We start from the raw sequence: 16,700 nt of genomic DNA, 5'->3' as shown, positions 1-16,700 counted from the left end.
TCCGAGAAACGTCAATAATATCTTGGATTGCTTGACAAATGAGATATTATTCTCGTGGTACATTGTGTTACGTACTACCTGGGATTATACAATTATTTTGTGCTAATAGTCAAATGTTTAATTATGATATTATCTACCAGCCGAAGAAGCTACAAATATGTGAACATATTTTAGGTTGGGATTTATGACGCCCGTGCATTTAGTGTGTGTAAAAAGAGCATACTTATAATAATTTGGGAAGGTTATTGATAAATCAATTATTTTTATAGTACCGTTTTTGTGAAAAATCACCTCGAGGGCGCTCCATAAAGAATCTTAAGGTTGAATGTATTGTAAGGTTATGTTTGTATTTTTTGGGAAAGATGCAATCGGCCCGATCTAGAAATATTATATTCGGTATTGTTTTAGTGTCCAGGTTTGTATGTCTGTGGGGATGAAATATTTTCATTATTTCTTCTATTGAAAATGATTTCATGGAATAATGAGAAATGTGAGGAGATTTCAAACCTCCAGTAGGAATATTCAAGAATGTAGTATTTCCTTATAATTGGAAGTAGGTACGAAACTTATTTGTATTATTTATTCCGTAATTAATTTATTAATATTATAAATTTAACGTTATATGAAACGCATTGAAATTCGTAATCATTCACATTATTATATTAATATTACGTTGCTTTCTGCAAGTAAACGATAAACATTATTGCCAGTATGAAAACACTGGTTTGGCCCATTTGTTGCAAATGCAGTATTTCCCAACCAAAATGTTGCTATACCAATGTACCATACTTCGTCAATGTTTACCACCAACAATTTTTGTCGTTCAGGGAATGTAGGTTCTGCAAGTTTATATTGTTTTATTCCAAAAATAAAACACTTGAATTTGATTACGTAAACACGTAATTTGGGTAAACGGGAAATGATAACAATAACTCACCTCATTCTATTGCTCCTGGCTTCAGCTAACTTGCTTTTGCCTTTCAAGGAACGAAATGTGGGGACCTTTTTGGTTTCCGAGTTTAGGAAAGAACTCAACTCATCCGTTGTGGTTTCGGAATATGTGGGGCTGAAAGCAAAATCATCTCTTGTTCAGTACGAAATGCTCTTTTTGCTACAGATTTACAAAAATAATAAAACAAGTCTTACCGTCTATGTCTACTTAGTGTTCTCAAAGTCGCATAGCCAACTAAATCTCTTTGACTTGGAGGAGAACTGGCCACATCTGAACCAGTATAACCTAAAACAGAAAATAAGAGACTCGTGATATTTACTCGTTTAAGACAATACTAATACATACTAGATAAGTATCTATAACAGTGACATAATGTCTCTGCAGCACATGACAACTTGCAAGGACCTAAGAATTGTGTATGACGTTCGTTTAACATTTCGTGCTCATATTGAAAAGATCTATAAATCAGCCACAAAGATGTTAGATATTGTCATACACAATTCAAAGGAGTTGACCAACCTTACAGTTAGTTATATGGCTGCTTTACTTTAGCTTAGTGCACAGTATTCTCGAGAGTGGATCTCAGGTACGGGGGCCAGAGGACACAGTCTATGTACTAATGACGAGAGATTGGATTTCACCATGGCTGTTTCCAAAAGCATTTATCTCGGGAATGCTGGGTATCCGCAGTATTAGTTCCAGGAGGAATGTAGCATTAATGCTGAGACATTCTGGCAAAAATAGGATTCTATGTTCCGGATAAATTCACGCCAGGCTGCCAACAAATGCTTCTGATTCTTCCCAGGGGGTCTAGCACAGTGAAATCGATAACTTTATAAATATCAGATCAATAGGCGTACCTACTGATGATTTTGTACCGATTTCCCAAGAATGGTCACACAGTTGATACCCAGACCGATGTTGATAATGCAATAAATCAGAATTCGATATACGCTGGCAACACCGGCGCATCTCCACATGTCTACATGTTTTTTCTGTCACTAAAAAGGGAGTTAATTAGTTCATGAGATCATTAGTCGTAGCTAACAACTTTTGTTTCTCTTAGTCTAGAGCACTAAGAGCTTAGTTAGTTCACCCCCATTCATTAGTAAGCCAGTTATTTTGCATAACAAACGACACTATCCATAAGTTTATCCGACACCTTGAAGGCCAGAGATGACGGATTTCGTCAATATTGTATTGACATAGGGATTTGTTGATTGTTCGTGCTAGACCTCCAGGTGCAGAACCAACTTACCAATGCCCCTGAGAAGACTTACTAGGTTAAAATGACTCACAGGAAATGTGGATATTTCCCACATGTCCTATAACAAATTTAAGCACAAAGTATTATTTAACAGCGCCCTTGAGGTGATTTTGCACAAAAACGGCGCTATACAAATCATCCAAATATTATTATTATAATTAACTGTTTATACCTATGTGTAACTTTTTTTGTCGTCTCACATGTAACCTTATACATTTATTATGCGAACTATTTTTTTGTAATTTTCATTATCGCTTTTGCAATGTATTGGTTTTAATGCTTCTTTTGCAAAGTAAATAAATAACTGTATGTAAGAGCTGATCTACTTACTGTGAAATGAAATCCGTCGAGTGGCTTCAGTCTGTCTCTTATTAGATATTATACTTTTCACAGCGGATAGACTCGAGGAACTCGGGATAGGACTCAGTGTTAGAATCCTATCGCTAAAAAATTAAACAAGGATTTTAGCTAACTCACAGAGCTAGTACCTACATAGATAAAGGCGGCAAAATAATAAGGGTATGTACTTACTTATATACATATTTGCCAAGCACAGAATCACAGCTGCTAACTCCCGAGGTACTAGACTCACTGGTGTTTCTGATTCTTCTCAGGACACCTTCATTCCACAGGTCGAAAGAGTTCAGTCTTCCTATCATTGGTCGATTTTCAGATATGGGTCCGATGTAGAAAGATCTCTCATAAACATTTTCAGTGGAATCCCCATCAGTTTTCAATTTGTCCACAGTTTTGGATTCAGAAAGAGATCGTTGGTGTTTTCTGGCGCCCGGATAGAACCTCTGCGGGAGAGTCTGGCATTTGTGTCTTTTCTCTGGTCTGTCAGAGCTCTCACTCACTGATCTTATGTTGCTCTTGTCTAGGTGCGGCTTGTCATCGAGGATGTCCCCGTCACAACTATCACAGCTCTCCTCAGTGAGAGAATGCTCCATGGTAGCGGAAGTAACCATTGACTTCCCTTTAGTATTCTCAGACTGGCAGCTCTCTGCCACGCTGTGTTCTGTCTTGTCAGAGTTATCACTGGTTTCGGTATCTACAGTCTTCCTGTGTTCAGGTGATAAGCTACCCTTAAACATGTTTGGGTACATTTGATCTTCCGAAGCAGTTTTAGTCAGCCACGTTTGTTCGTGAATGATTGGCCATCGTTCGTGACGGTTGTGTTGAACACACAGCCAACCTAAGCCGTACAGAACTTTGGCCCCTTCGTAAGTACAGCCCATAAGACCAAGGACGTAGAAAGCTGTTCCCCTGATGGAGTAGACGGGGCAGTTTTGGGCGAGCTTCACGGTGTCAGCAAACACGTTGCTGTCCATTTCTCCAAGGGAGGTAAGAAGTTCTATGCCGGTAGAGGATGTAGCCGTATGCCCGCACGCCCACATTGCAGACTTGAGATCCATCACTTCTTGATCGTTTGAGCACAGCCCTTGCTTGACGCACTGGAAATAAACAGTTACTTAATAATGGAAAGAAGGCTAAAATAGCTGGTGGGCCACCTCGTGGAGTCAGGAGACATTGCCAATCATCCAACTATAACCCTGCTGAACTGGGGACATTAGCGTCTCCATATCAATAGTAATAATACCTCGGTGAGAACCGCCAGATCGCCGTGGCGGGCAAGCATGTCCCGGCCGTTGTGGTGCAGGGCCAGCTGGGCGTACAAGTGCGGGGGCGGGGGCGTGTGGTGGCGCGGGGGGGCCGGACCTGTGCTGACGCGGCGCCGGTATCTGCCGTCTTCGGCGCGCTGCAGTAAAGTCAGACATTCGTGGATCTCCCCCTCTACCAAGCGGGTGTATCTATAATAAGAAAACATAACATACTGCCATAGTAAGAAGTAATTTAGGATACAATTCCATTATTTGGTCCCCATACTGCACATAAAATGAAAATTGAGAGACTAAAACACAAAGTTTTACTATTATTAATTTATCCTAACTATTTACATAAAACAAACTATACAACTATAAACCATTGAACAAATGAATTATGATAATTTTATGAAATTACTTGATTTAACGGACTTATCTTACAGAAGAACCATGAACAATTTGGTACTTTTATACAAATTAGTTAATGGCTTAATGGATGCACTTGACTTAAAAAATCTAATAACATAATAACGTGTACCAAATGGTAAAACTAAGCTTCCAGAGCTATTTTTTGTTTATTCATAGAAACCAAACTATTTCATTCATTCCCCAGTAGAGGCTATAAATAAATATAGGCTTGGAAATAAATTCAATTCTGTTGATATTTTCATTTATTTCGTACTAAAATCATAAATTTGTAATATTTCGTTTCTCTAATATTATCTTCTTTTTGACTATTTATGTTAATAATTACCATATTAATACTCAAGTTTTTACTCTAGGCATATCTTAGTGTACAAAATAAAAAGTCTTGTTTAACTCAGATGCAGCGTTTATTATTGCAATCACAATATCTACGCGTTTACTATGCGAAATACTATGGAATGCGGGCGATATCTAGGTCAAGGTTTCTAGCGCGGTAGTAGTTGACTGAAGACTGAATACTGAATAATAACTGCTCGCTGCGTCGGGCTTATTTTATACAGTCCGGCCGGTGGCATTAGTAGGTATGAGAGCCCGCAGGTAAACTACGGGCACTAGCTGGAACTAGATCCTTCTAGACGTTTCCGGAGCGTTGAATTATGCCTAGAGCCTTTGTCTAGACCAGTGGCGGCCGGTGGTCAAAATATGTGGGGGTTCACCGGATTACAACATTAAGTCATAAAATAAATTAAATAAAGGTACACCTATTTATAAAGAAGTTCTATTCTCTGTTCATTTTGTTTAGCAAAGACCTCTATCAATGCTTAACACTGATAGTGCGTTCAGTCTGTCCTGGCTCAACGTGTTAAAAGATTTTATTCTTTTTAACGTTGAGAAACATCTTTAGCTTTCAACTGAGGTCATTCCAAAGGTCATGAATGGTGCACAAAAGTTTTAGTAATTTCACAGTCTCGGGAAAGTCTTCTAATAAACAAGTACTATAAAAAAGTTATGAAATTGATAAAGCGCCGTTAGTTTTTGAAAAATCGTCGCGGGCGTAAATTGCACAGAGTTTACCTTTTAGGTACTGAACTTTATTTAGGAAGTCATACGTTTTAAGCGTCACATTGAAATCATGTTCTGGGAAATTTGACCTGTATCGGTTTTTCAATTAAATAGCTCACTATGGTGTTTACCTTAGGCACGGTAGCCTGAATCCAATTGCATTCTGATGTCAACTTTTCCTAAAACCTTTAAGCTCAAAACTTTTTGTAAATGTAAATGATAAGAATTATGTTTTTGATTTTTTCAGAAAGGTGAGTTACATCAGTAACACCGCTGATTGTCCAAACTGAATCAACATCGTAAATTAAACACGTAAAACAAAATAAACTATTCAATTGATCACATGCACAGAGCTACAAGCTTTGTTATACATTGTTTTGTTAAATGATCGAGTAAACTTCTTCGATCCAGATTTGCACTCTTGTTTTATTATCAGTTCAGGTTTTAGGTGGACCGGCATTTTTTATTATCACTTTGTTTTCAAAACTCGACCTATTATTCTTAATGTATTCCACATTCAAACTCATTCTTAATTTATACGTTGAACAAACACAAAAGTAATCATAAATTAGTATAACATGCAATTGATATGCCTTATTAATAATTGATATACAAGATCGATATAACCTGCAATTAAACTTCAAAACTTTCTCAGAGTAAGAAAAGTTTTAAATTCAAGAGACAATGCCTGGCAACGGCGAGTACTGACTGAACTGATAATAAGTAATCTGACCATCACTCATCTCTTAATGACAAGTTTTATCCTGTATGCTTGTATCGAAGAAGCGTAACATTCGCTGAAAAATAGCAGATGGTAAATTGAAACAACGATATCGACAATAATATCAAACATACGCGTTTTAGTTTAACTTTCTACTGAATAAACCGTTCCTTCTGATGTGGTGGTAAAACTCCGAACGCCGTTCTTGATATGGTATTATTTGCAAAGAATAGTATGTAATGGTATGGACCCACGCTTTCGACTGTTCCACAGAATATGCGACAAAGCAGTTAAATTTTGGATCGCAATCGAAAACGAACTGCTACGAACATAGGCACAAGTCAAAGTCGGTCTGCAAGTTAAGCGCGCTTAATAAGTAGGTACCTTTTGAATGAGATATTATAACCGAACCGAGTTTCGTATTGTGATTAGCCATGTCGGAAATCTTGTTGGTTGTTCGGCGCTCGGGAGCACATATTAGCTGGCCGCCACTGGTCTAGACCCTTCTGGTGAGTGCGCGTAATTCACTTCGCCAAACCAGCAACATTATTGTTGCGAGTAGTTTTGCTCAGGACATAGCAAATAAGTACTTGTACGCGGCGTCGGCCGGTAGACACGCTACGTAAGACAAAGTATTTTGCGAAACAAAAAACGACTAGAAGTTACCAAAACTGTGCATTTAAATATGGGTGTTTTTTCTGGAACATACTAGTAGTGTCAATCGCTACACATATATTTAATCAACATTACCGGGTTTAAATATAACATTGTTTCATAATTTTAATGCACTAACGTAATTTATTAAGGACGGGTTGTTTCAAAGAATTTGAACAATTCTTCAAATTTCAAAGTTAATTTTCGAGTTTTGTCAAGCCAATAATTCTATAATAACAGAACATGAATAGGACTGTCACAGAACCCGAAAATGAATGTTGAAATTTGATGAATTGTTCAAATTCTCCGAAACAACGCGTCCTAAGACTTATTCTATGTTAAAAACCTTGGGGCGTCAACAAATAAATAAATTTTATTTCAAATAAATGGGAAATGGGAAATCATTACTTGGGTGATGTTGACATATTCAATACCAACTTGGCAAGTTTTGTGGATCATTTAACCCCTCCGACTTTTCGCGAACTTGAAGCTAAGATGTCTTTACCGAAATGTCAATTTCACGAAAACGTTGTGTTATTACCGCCTCACAATCAAAGCTCTATAAATGAAACATTACTGAACGGAGCCGAATAGTAAAAACTGTTTTAGAAAGGTTACAAAATAGGCTTTCAAATTGTTGTATCATAAATAAATATTAACATTTGTAAATATTTAAATTTAGAATGGAAACATGAAAAAATTGTAAAAATGACTCACCTGTAATGTTTTATGTAAAAACGATACTAAAATCACGGATAATGTAAAAAAAAAAACACTTATTTCATCGTACAAATGTACAATAAACAATTCTGTCACTTCACTTTTTGACCATTTCATACAAAATATATTTTTAAAAAAATAATTAAACTTGCTAAAATCTTGGCGCATTTCAAGCGCGAATTCGGTGGACATGACTCGCAATATAAATGCATCTAATTATACAAGAAAAAACACTTCAAACAAAGAAACAATATCACAAAAGCATAGCAAATATATATTACTATAATAAACAAATACTTACCGGGCCATTTTCGATAAAATTTCACGTTAAAACTGGGATATGTGGGAGGCGGGTCGGCACGTCAAACGGCTTTCTTGGCGTCGTTTTACGATTTGGCGGGTAAAATTTGCTTCCACTGAGTAGGTCTTTTTACGGGTTTCTATGGATAACTTTGAATAGAGATGTGAAGCTTCATTCAATACGAATATTCTACTTTTTGTTTTAGGGATGTCACTAGAAGAATAACGGAGTTATGACGATTTTTGTGGAAACACACGCGTTGACGTGTAAACACGCTTATTGTACTTGACTGCTATCGTTATTTTATCGTGTATATCTGCTTACGTTGCTGACCGGTTAAAACATTTATTTCAACAATACTCCTAAACACATCATGTAAATCTACAAATGGCTGTAATTTTCTGTTTTTGTTTCTTGTGTTTGTATGACTTGTTGCATAGCTTTTATCAAATGTAATTTTTTTTTGTAACTTTTAAAGTATCTGTCAAATTAAAATTATGTATACTACCAACCATGTAAAAGCCCTCTGGGCGTTAAATAAATAAATAAAATAAATAAATTGTTTAAAACATGAAAAACCAAGCACATGTTTAACACTTCTTCTTAATGTCATCAAAGGGAAGAATCATCTACCCTATCAGAACAATCATTATCAGCGCTAAAGCCCTGCCACCTGACATCTCTGTTCCTACTGTCTTTATCCAGTTCCTTCGGATCAGGATGTTTGCTACATACAAAGACACTGCCATTTGCCTTATTCATCCTCTTACTATAGAGAAACCTCTTTGGTAGTTATCTACAAGCACAACAATGTATGAGCACACCTAGATGGCTTTATCTGTAGTATTGTAGAGTACCGAAGTGGTAATAAATAAGGGGGGACCTCAAGGTCGGGGTCCATATTATTCCAACCGCTTACTAATAATCAAGATGAAGACTTTGTTGAAGACGGTGTTACATTCAATCAAAGAGTTTGTGAGAAACCCCGGAGATATAATAGGTTCGACGTTTGCTTTTGAGTAGTCAGTAAGGACATTATATACAACAAAAAAATAGTATGTCAAGGAGGAAAGTTCACAAATTACTGACCTATAGTTATAGTGCTCCACCCAGTAGCGTATCTGCCGGCGCACGTAGCCGGCCTCCGTCAGCGCCTGGAAGCCAGCCTGTGTGCCTGCAAAGCGGATCCACAGCAGATAGCCCTTGTCGCCCAGGTCTTTCACGCGGGGCTTCATGCTCACCAGCTTGTTCAGGTACGCCTGCGTCAAATGGATTTAATAATTAACCCCTCAGGCTAATTTGGTCTCATGGTTAGACATATCATCTAAATAGTGTTAGAAAGAGAAAACACCATGCTTTATGTTCAAAATCTAGAATTTAACCACAGAACCGCAGCCATGTGGTAGCTTTGCAGATCTACCTTTTTTAACCTGTATTAACTACAATGTATTATTATTAAATTGAATAAATAAAATAAAAATAAAAAATATTTTTATAAATTTAAAAAATAAATAAAGAATTAAAATATACCTATATGAAAACCAAAGGTTCTGACCGCAATTCGAGTAAAATTTATGAAATAACTATAATGTTTATAATGCATTTGTTAATGTGTGAGTTTTTTCAATATCAGTAATTTAAGTTCAGTGTTTAACGAAAAAACCTAAGGTGAGCTATGTTTAAATTTTTTTATATTTGCATTCAAAATTTTGTTTTAGTATCTAATAATAACATTTGAAAGCATATTTCACCACCTTCCAAAAACAGTGTTTAGTTTTTGGATATGTTCAGAATTATTCCATTTATTTGGATTTTATTACAAAGTGGAAGTACTCCGACCTTCTGACAGAATGTGCCAGAGACCTGAGGGTTTAATAGACATTGCAATAAAAATTTGCACTATCAATGCCAAAATATTCACTAACAATCCTAAAATGCATGCCTAAAGTACATATACAATAAAACCAGAAACAGCTAAATTCAAAGCTTTACATTTTAACATTCTGGATTATGCAGCGATCACATGAGGACAGTACAATACTGTTTTGCCCCAGCTCCGGACCCACTGTCCTAGTAGTAGTAGTAAAAGTAGTTTGGAATACAGGACAATGAACCAAGACACTGTCCCAGAGATAGACGGGAAAGCTATCTCCGCAGGGTAGTGTCTTACCCCTACCACCGCGCCCGTAGGACAATAGCCAGTCTCTCCCGCGCATTTTTTTCTTAAAATGTCACGTAAATGGAACCCGGAAGAAATTACTATGTACATTGATAACGGTACATGTATATATAACAACTGTTTATGGCACATTGATTGCCCATATTATCGGGACAAGAATAATGTTATGTAATTTAATGCTTCCTAGATAGCACACTTAAGATACAAGAACAATTCTTTGATGGGCGGACATAACAGTATAACTGCATTTTTGACCATTTAACGTACGTTATGTTTTGAGTACTGGTGTAACTATACTGTTAATACCATTGATGCCGGCATACACAAGACACATTTTCTCATATAAATCGTTAACCTGTCCGGTGGTATGACCGTACAGGTACGGTGAGAAAAAAAATCCTCGTAAGGAGTATGACCGTACCCGTACGGTTGCGCCTAAAATTAATTAACTATTGAATTTCTTCCGGAAAACCGATAGTTACTGCTATCTAGGGACAATTTGTCATAACTTGCAAAAGTTTTTATCGATTTAGGTACATTACCAACGGAGTTATTCACAATTAAAATATTCCGTGACGTCACCGTCTGGCAGTTGGTGGTAAACAACATTTTTATTGCGAGTGACGTCTTTTGTGAAGTGAAATTTGTGGTTTTTGTTTGTTTTTACACTGAATAACCTAATCATCTTGCATTAAAAATTACCTCACGTGTTTGAATGTGAATATTTATTACATATATTGTACCGACAGTGTTTGTTTTCAGTTTGAATACAGTTTTTGACAGTTTGAACAAAATTCAATAGTGAATCTTAGTGTTATGAACTATTTGAAATATTATTCGTTATACTGTATACACACTATGAGCGGGAATGGTATTTTTCCTCGCGGCCGACTGGTGCTTATCGGCGGGACGGGTAAAAATATCCTTTACGCCGGCTCCACTTCAAAGGCGAGGAAGGTAAAGTTACCCCATTATTTCCCGTGACTATTTAATCTAAACGCTTGAAGACATTACAAACTACACACACATGTAACAAAAAAAAAGATAAGCCGTTGTTTCTTTTATATACACACATACTTTTGCGCAGCTCAATGAGAGATTGCGCGTAATAATTAGGCAATTTTATCGTGTTAAATTTCAAAGATTGTTTGTTAGTTGAACTGGGAATATGAGTACCTATTATATTTTTATGGCGTCTTATAAATTCATTGGACCTTTACTTTTATGAGATAATCCCGAGGATGTTATGACAATAATCATTTCCTGAATGAGAGATAACACAAAAATTGTTTAGCAATTGGATGTATTCCCGGTACTCGTTACTTGTGAAGATAGAGTGGCGCTAATATACACGTGCTTTAGTTATGATATACAGAGTTACAAAACAGACGTGTTTTTAGTGGAATTTATTTAATTGATATTTTCTTTTACCCTTCAAAAATTTCTTCAGATACTAACGAAAGGGATGAGGATATATTTTTGTGCTAATCGCGAAAAACATCCGCTATAGGCTAGAGTCTATTGTTTGAAACGCCCGACTACAAAGTGTTATTATCATTGACATTTTATTATTTTAGGTTATTCATAATTTGGACAGTGTTTTACTGTGATTTGACTTTGTGATTCGTATTGATAACTAGTTCAATTTATATATTTTACTTTTATAAAAAAATGGTTAACCCTTTGAATGAACAAGACATTGCTGACATTTTAATCGAAAGTGAAGATGAAGATGTTTACGAGGATCTTTATGATTTGCCAATACATTCAGATAGCTCATCCGACGAATCTGATGGGGATGAAACTTTCCCTAGTTGTTCAACATCCAAAAAGAGAAAAGTTGATCATCGTAAATGGGATCAGGGTAAGTTTACGCCCATTATTCATGAATTCGATTCAACTAACTCAGGTATAAGAGCAAATATTCCCGTTAGAAACTGAACTCAACGACAATGCCATGTGTGTAGACATACAGCAGTTCGAGCTCAAAAAAGAAGTGACACGAAATATATGTGCACCGACTGCAATCTTGCATTTTACGTATATCCATGTTTCGAAGACTACCATACGAAAAAGCAGTATTAGTTAGTGAAGACAATTTTATTCCTAATATAGTGTACATAATAATTAGAATAGTGTTATTTTTATCGTAATTATTGACTGCATATACATTGTATACCTATGTTTAATTTTTATAATGAAAATACAATAGTATAAGTGTAAATAATAATACGTATATGTTAGTGTGTATAAAAAGTCGTTCTTCCCCCCTTGGCTTCATTAAAATTGTGGTAAGTGAATCTGATTTTTATTAAGTAAAAACAAAAATCTGCTCCGATTTCGATGGTTGGCGATTTCTGCAAAATTGTTTTTATTTTTTCCTTCTAAATAGCTTAGTATTTGTTTTTTCGTGCTAGTTTCTAAGGGTTTTATTTTTATTTTTTTATACTCTACGAGGTGGCATTTATTTTTTTCTATATTTTGATTGTTGAAAAAACTTCCTCCAGCAGGACCGTTTTCTTTCCAGAAACTCACCACCGGACAGGTTAAATGGTCGAAAATGCAGTTATACTGTTATATCCGCCCATCAAAGAATTATTATGTGAATTATCTATATATTTTAAATAAAAAATATTGTCTACAATCATTATTAATGCTATAAACCATAGATCGAAGTTGTAAATGTGGGTTTTATTGTGTATCAGTGTTTTATTTATTATGGTTGAATGTCTACATTAATTACAAAAATCTAAGCAGAGTAAAAAGAATAGTCTGTTATTTGGTAATAAAAAATATAAAGTCTGGGAATGGCATTTGAAAGGTAGTTTTTGCCGTGTTTGATAGCTGTTTTCCATTATAACACACCAATTGCCTATCATATTCCCTTAATAATAAATTAAATGCTACTGGAATAAAATATTTACCTGATTTCTACGTTAATCTGAAAACATTCACCATGTGCTCATGCAATTTGAAAACTTATTTTATTTAATTAATTCATTCTTGTCCTCATCCTTACTGTTGTAAGCCTCAGTATTGTAGTATCCAATAAATGTAAAAATAATTCAATATTTGAGTATTTCATACCGGTACGTTGCATGCTTCATCCAATATATCGAGTGCACAAATTGAAACAGCCTTGGATTCATCCCTCGCTTGCTTCACAAGCAGTTCCAGTATCCAGCCGTCCATATCGGAGCACACCTCCACCGAACCCGAGGAAGTCCAGGATCTAGACATGTCCATGTCCACCCCGCTCGGTGAAGGAGGTTCCACATCGGTGTTGCTTCTTCTCCGAGGGCCGTTGTGCTTGTTATTGATCTCGCTAGCCTTCTGGCGCGCTCTCAGAAGAACATTGAGGAACTGGGTGGCATACAGGCGAGAAGACTCCATGTTGCACTGGAGCGTCCTCAAGAGGATCTGGCGCGGGTAGGAGTTGAGGGTGTAGTCTAGACTGGAGATGATGAGCTTCACGTAGCAACTGTGGGGGGTGGTAGTAGCCAGACGAAGCAAGCTACAGAGGGAAATAAACAGAAAACATTCTTACAACCAGCTAAACAACAGGTGTTACAGCACCCCTGTAAGTGAGTATTCACTTTTAACACATTATAGTCGGGCGCTTCAAACAATAGACTCTAGCCTATAGCGGGTGTTTTTCGCGATTAGCGCAAAAATATATCGCTTTCTTAAAATTGACACAATTTCTAAACCAAAAAATATTTTCGATTGAAATTTTCAAAGAAATCAGATATGACATTTGATCATCAAAAATAAATTATAATTGCTTTGATTACATTTACATTTGATCACCACATTTCAAAGCTGAATATAAAAACCTGATATTAATTTAGTAAATAGCATTTAATATTCAATATTTGAGAATTCCATGTAAAAGATAACATGTTTATTCATATCATATAGTTATAAAATAAATAATAATATATATTTGCCATGCCCGCAATTTTACAATCGCTGGTTGTGTGAAATCTGATCGCGTAAATATTGAACAGTGTCGCCTAAGGCCGAAGGCGAACACTCAATAACTCACAAGTTTAATTGCTTCTTGTCAAAAAAGAGTCTTTTGCGGTTGCCTCGCCTAATTGAAGAGCCCATTCCACTTATGAATCATAGTATTTATTCTTTCAAGGAATCAGTACACTTCATATGTTGATAATCCATCACACACTATAAGTGCATGTATCACATAAATTCCTCCAAGTATATGCTTGTATATAACAACAATGACAATTGAGTAAACAATAAATAAAAATAATTTTTGTAGGGATAAAGTCCTATACAATGCTAATACATACATATATTCAAATAATAAAATACCAAACAGTAAACAAAACAGTGCGAGCGGTATGAAAAATAGCCCAATACGTGAATGGACTCAAACTTAACTGGAGATTGAGATCGCATAAAAGCTCTAGATTTGTGGCGACGCCTTTACAAGCGGCACACTAGCCAATCCGGACAAGGCATCTCAAATAACGTGGACAGACTGTCGCCTAGCACCCAGGTAGCAAATTACCCTTCAAGGCGTTTTATTTCATGCGGATAACTAACCCATATAAAAACCGAAAGTCGAAAAAAACGGCATTTGCCGTGTCCCGCAGTTGACCGACAGTCTGCGAAAAACGGCAAATGCCGTGTCCCGACGACAATGTATCAAATAGCACTATACAAACCAAAATACTTGGTCCGTATAATTCGTAATTGTAATGTAATTAGTTTAATATGCACTTTTCAATTTAGCTCTTTACTGTTAGGTCCATCTAGAGAGGGCCAGCCCTAAGCCAAATGGCGTCTGGCGCTAGTAAAAACCTCAAAGGCGCTGTATTAGATGTTAGGTTTTATCAGTGCCTTGGCCCCTTGGCTCCTTGGTGCCTTAGCAAGTCAGTACATGGAATGGACTGCTCCAATTGCGTCTGCACTGGGCCGGCCCTGCTTCTCCTGTAGGGATACACAAGTATCCGATACTCATGTTGTGAACTTACGTCACAAACAACTTGTCGCATACAGTCCTTAAACGTCGCTACTGAAATCTCGAAATCTGCATCGCCACCATTCATTGTTGAGTTCTCAAAACGTCAAAACTAGAATGCTTTCATAACTTTACTCACAACCAAACAGTTGCCGTAGCTGTCATTTTTATATCCTCTCATTTTTGTTGACTGTTTTGTTCCTAACATTGATATAAATCATTTTTACAAAATGTCTGACACAAGTGATGCCATACTTAAAGTCTCAATAAAGTGAGTGGCAACAACCTCGCTCAACTTGTCGTTATGGCGTCGCCGACGAGTTTACAAAATGCCAGCGACGTACGCCTGTGTATGAACCTCCAAGCAGATGTATGGTGGTAGTCACCAAGATACTTGAATTGTCGAGTATCAGATACTAGCGTATCCATGGGAAGGGCCTTAGTGACATTTTTTTTTCTGATCTGAAATGTGTTTAATTTATTTTACCAAACAATGCCTGCAAAAAATCAACAGCTGCTTTAAAAAATTGACACAGGAAGCCTTTGGAAAAACTGAATGCAAGGGTGCCCAGAGTCGAAAAGGGTTAAAGGACCACTGCAACACAAAATTTCAAATAGTTTGATAAAATCAATATTTTATAATAATTATAAAGTTCTGCCACGTTGCTTCTTGCAAAACAGTCATTCAACCTTTTAAAGACATTATAAAACTACAATACAAACTAAACACTTAATGCCGCCAATTATGAGCCATGAATAAGTAACACACACATTAACAAACAATTGAGTTCCTTCAAATGGAGTAAAGAAAATCAATTTATTTGTGAAATACAAATAAAAATAGAAAATAAAACATTTTTTAACTTATTTCCACTTTTTTATTTTACCACTACCGGTTTCATCCTATTATGGACATCTTCAGGCTGGCAATTGAAATTCTTTTGTTACAGAATTTATACAAAATTAGGTACACAATGTCAAGGTAGGTACATATTATTGGGTTATTAAATTACAATGTACCTACCTTGACATTGTGTACCTAATTTTGTATAAATTCTGTAACAAAAGAATTTCAATTGCCAGCCTGAAGATGTCCATAATAGGATGAAACCGGTAGTGGTAAAATAAAAAAGTGGAAATAAGTTAAAAAATGTTTTATTTTCTATTTTAATAATATATAATTCCACCAAGTATAACAGTATAATAAATAAAGTCATAGAAATACAAATAGTTTAATAAACATCAACAAGTTCATTGAAAAACAAGCTGAGTGGTAGGTACTTTTAGGGGCATATAAGGGCCATAGACAACCATTCAGAATCGAAATCTTCCTCTCACATCTTCACTGTTTTCAAAGTGACAATATGCCCTAAATGGGAAGAGCCAGAGAAGCACTTGAGTTACCTTTCATAGAGGCCGGTGTCCCTGAACATGCGCAGTCCCACCCGGGTGGAGCAGAGGCGGCCAATGAGCAGGAAATACAGCTGGCACATAGTGGTGGTCATGTGCTGTGGGCTGAACAGGCACTCGTGGGCACTGCGGGCCCCCGAGATGGCCTCCACCTGTGTGGCGATATCTAGGAACAGCTCCTCCAGGAGTCGCAGCCCTTCCGACTACAACAAATATATTCATTAATTGACTATGAAGATCTTTCCGAGGGTTACTCAGTCATTATTAACTGATAAATAAGTCAATATCATGGAAAAACTATAGCAAAATGTACATTTTAATACTTAATATACAAGCATGTGCTGAGATAAATATTCATGGGATTTTTGTTTTGCATATTCGTTGCTTCAACCGCAAAATTACCTAACTGACAATTTT

At 36.4% G+C, this 16,700-nt stretch overlaps 1 protein-coding gene across 1 annotated transcript in view; it reads right to left on the bottom strand.

Annotated features, from left to right (window-relative positions):
• rictor (rapamycin-insensitive companion of Tor) overlaps window positions 1-16,700 on the bottom strand; it is a 47,725-nt gene that overhangs the window by 9,452 nt on the left and 21,573 nt on the right. Inside the window, exons 10-17 of the mRNA XM_089632279.1 lie at window positions 16,278-16,486; window positions 12,974-13,400; window positions 8,797-8,966; window positions 3,820-4,030; window positions 2,751-3,673; window positions 2,550-2,662; window positions 1,147-1,237; window positions 938-1,066 (exon numbers count right to left, since the gene is read on the bottom strand). Of these exons, the coding sequence (XP_089488405.1) occupies window positions 938-1,066; window positions 1,147-1,237; window positions 2,550-2,662; window positions 2,751-3,673; window positions 3,820-4,030; window positions 8,797-8,966; window positions 12,974-13,400; window positions 16,278-16,486 (2,273 nt within the window). The remainder of the gene's footprint in view (window positions 1-937; window positions 1,067-1,146; window positions 1,238-2,549; window positions 2,663-2,750; window positions 3,674-3,819; window positions 4,031-8,796; window positions 8,967-12,973; window positions 13,401-16,277; window positions 16,487-16,700) is intronic.

Source organism: Hesperophylax consimilis, chromosome 1 (genome assembly GCF_061612785.1).
Source record: "Hesperophylax consimilis isolate HC1 chromosome 1, BYU_Hcon_1.0, whole genome shotgun sequence".
NCBI lineage: Eukaryota > Metazoa > Arthropoda > Insecta > Trichoptera > Limnephilidae > Hesperophylax > Hesperophylax consimilis.
Note: the sequence above shows the minus strand (reverse complement) of the source record. Positions and strands in the feature narration are given on the sequence as shown.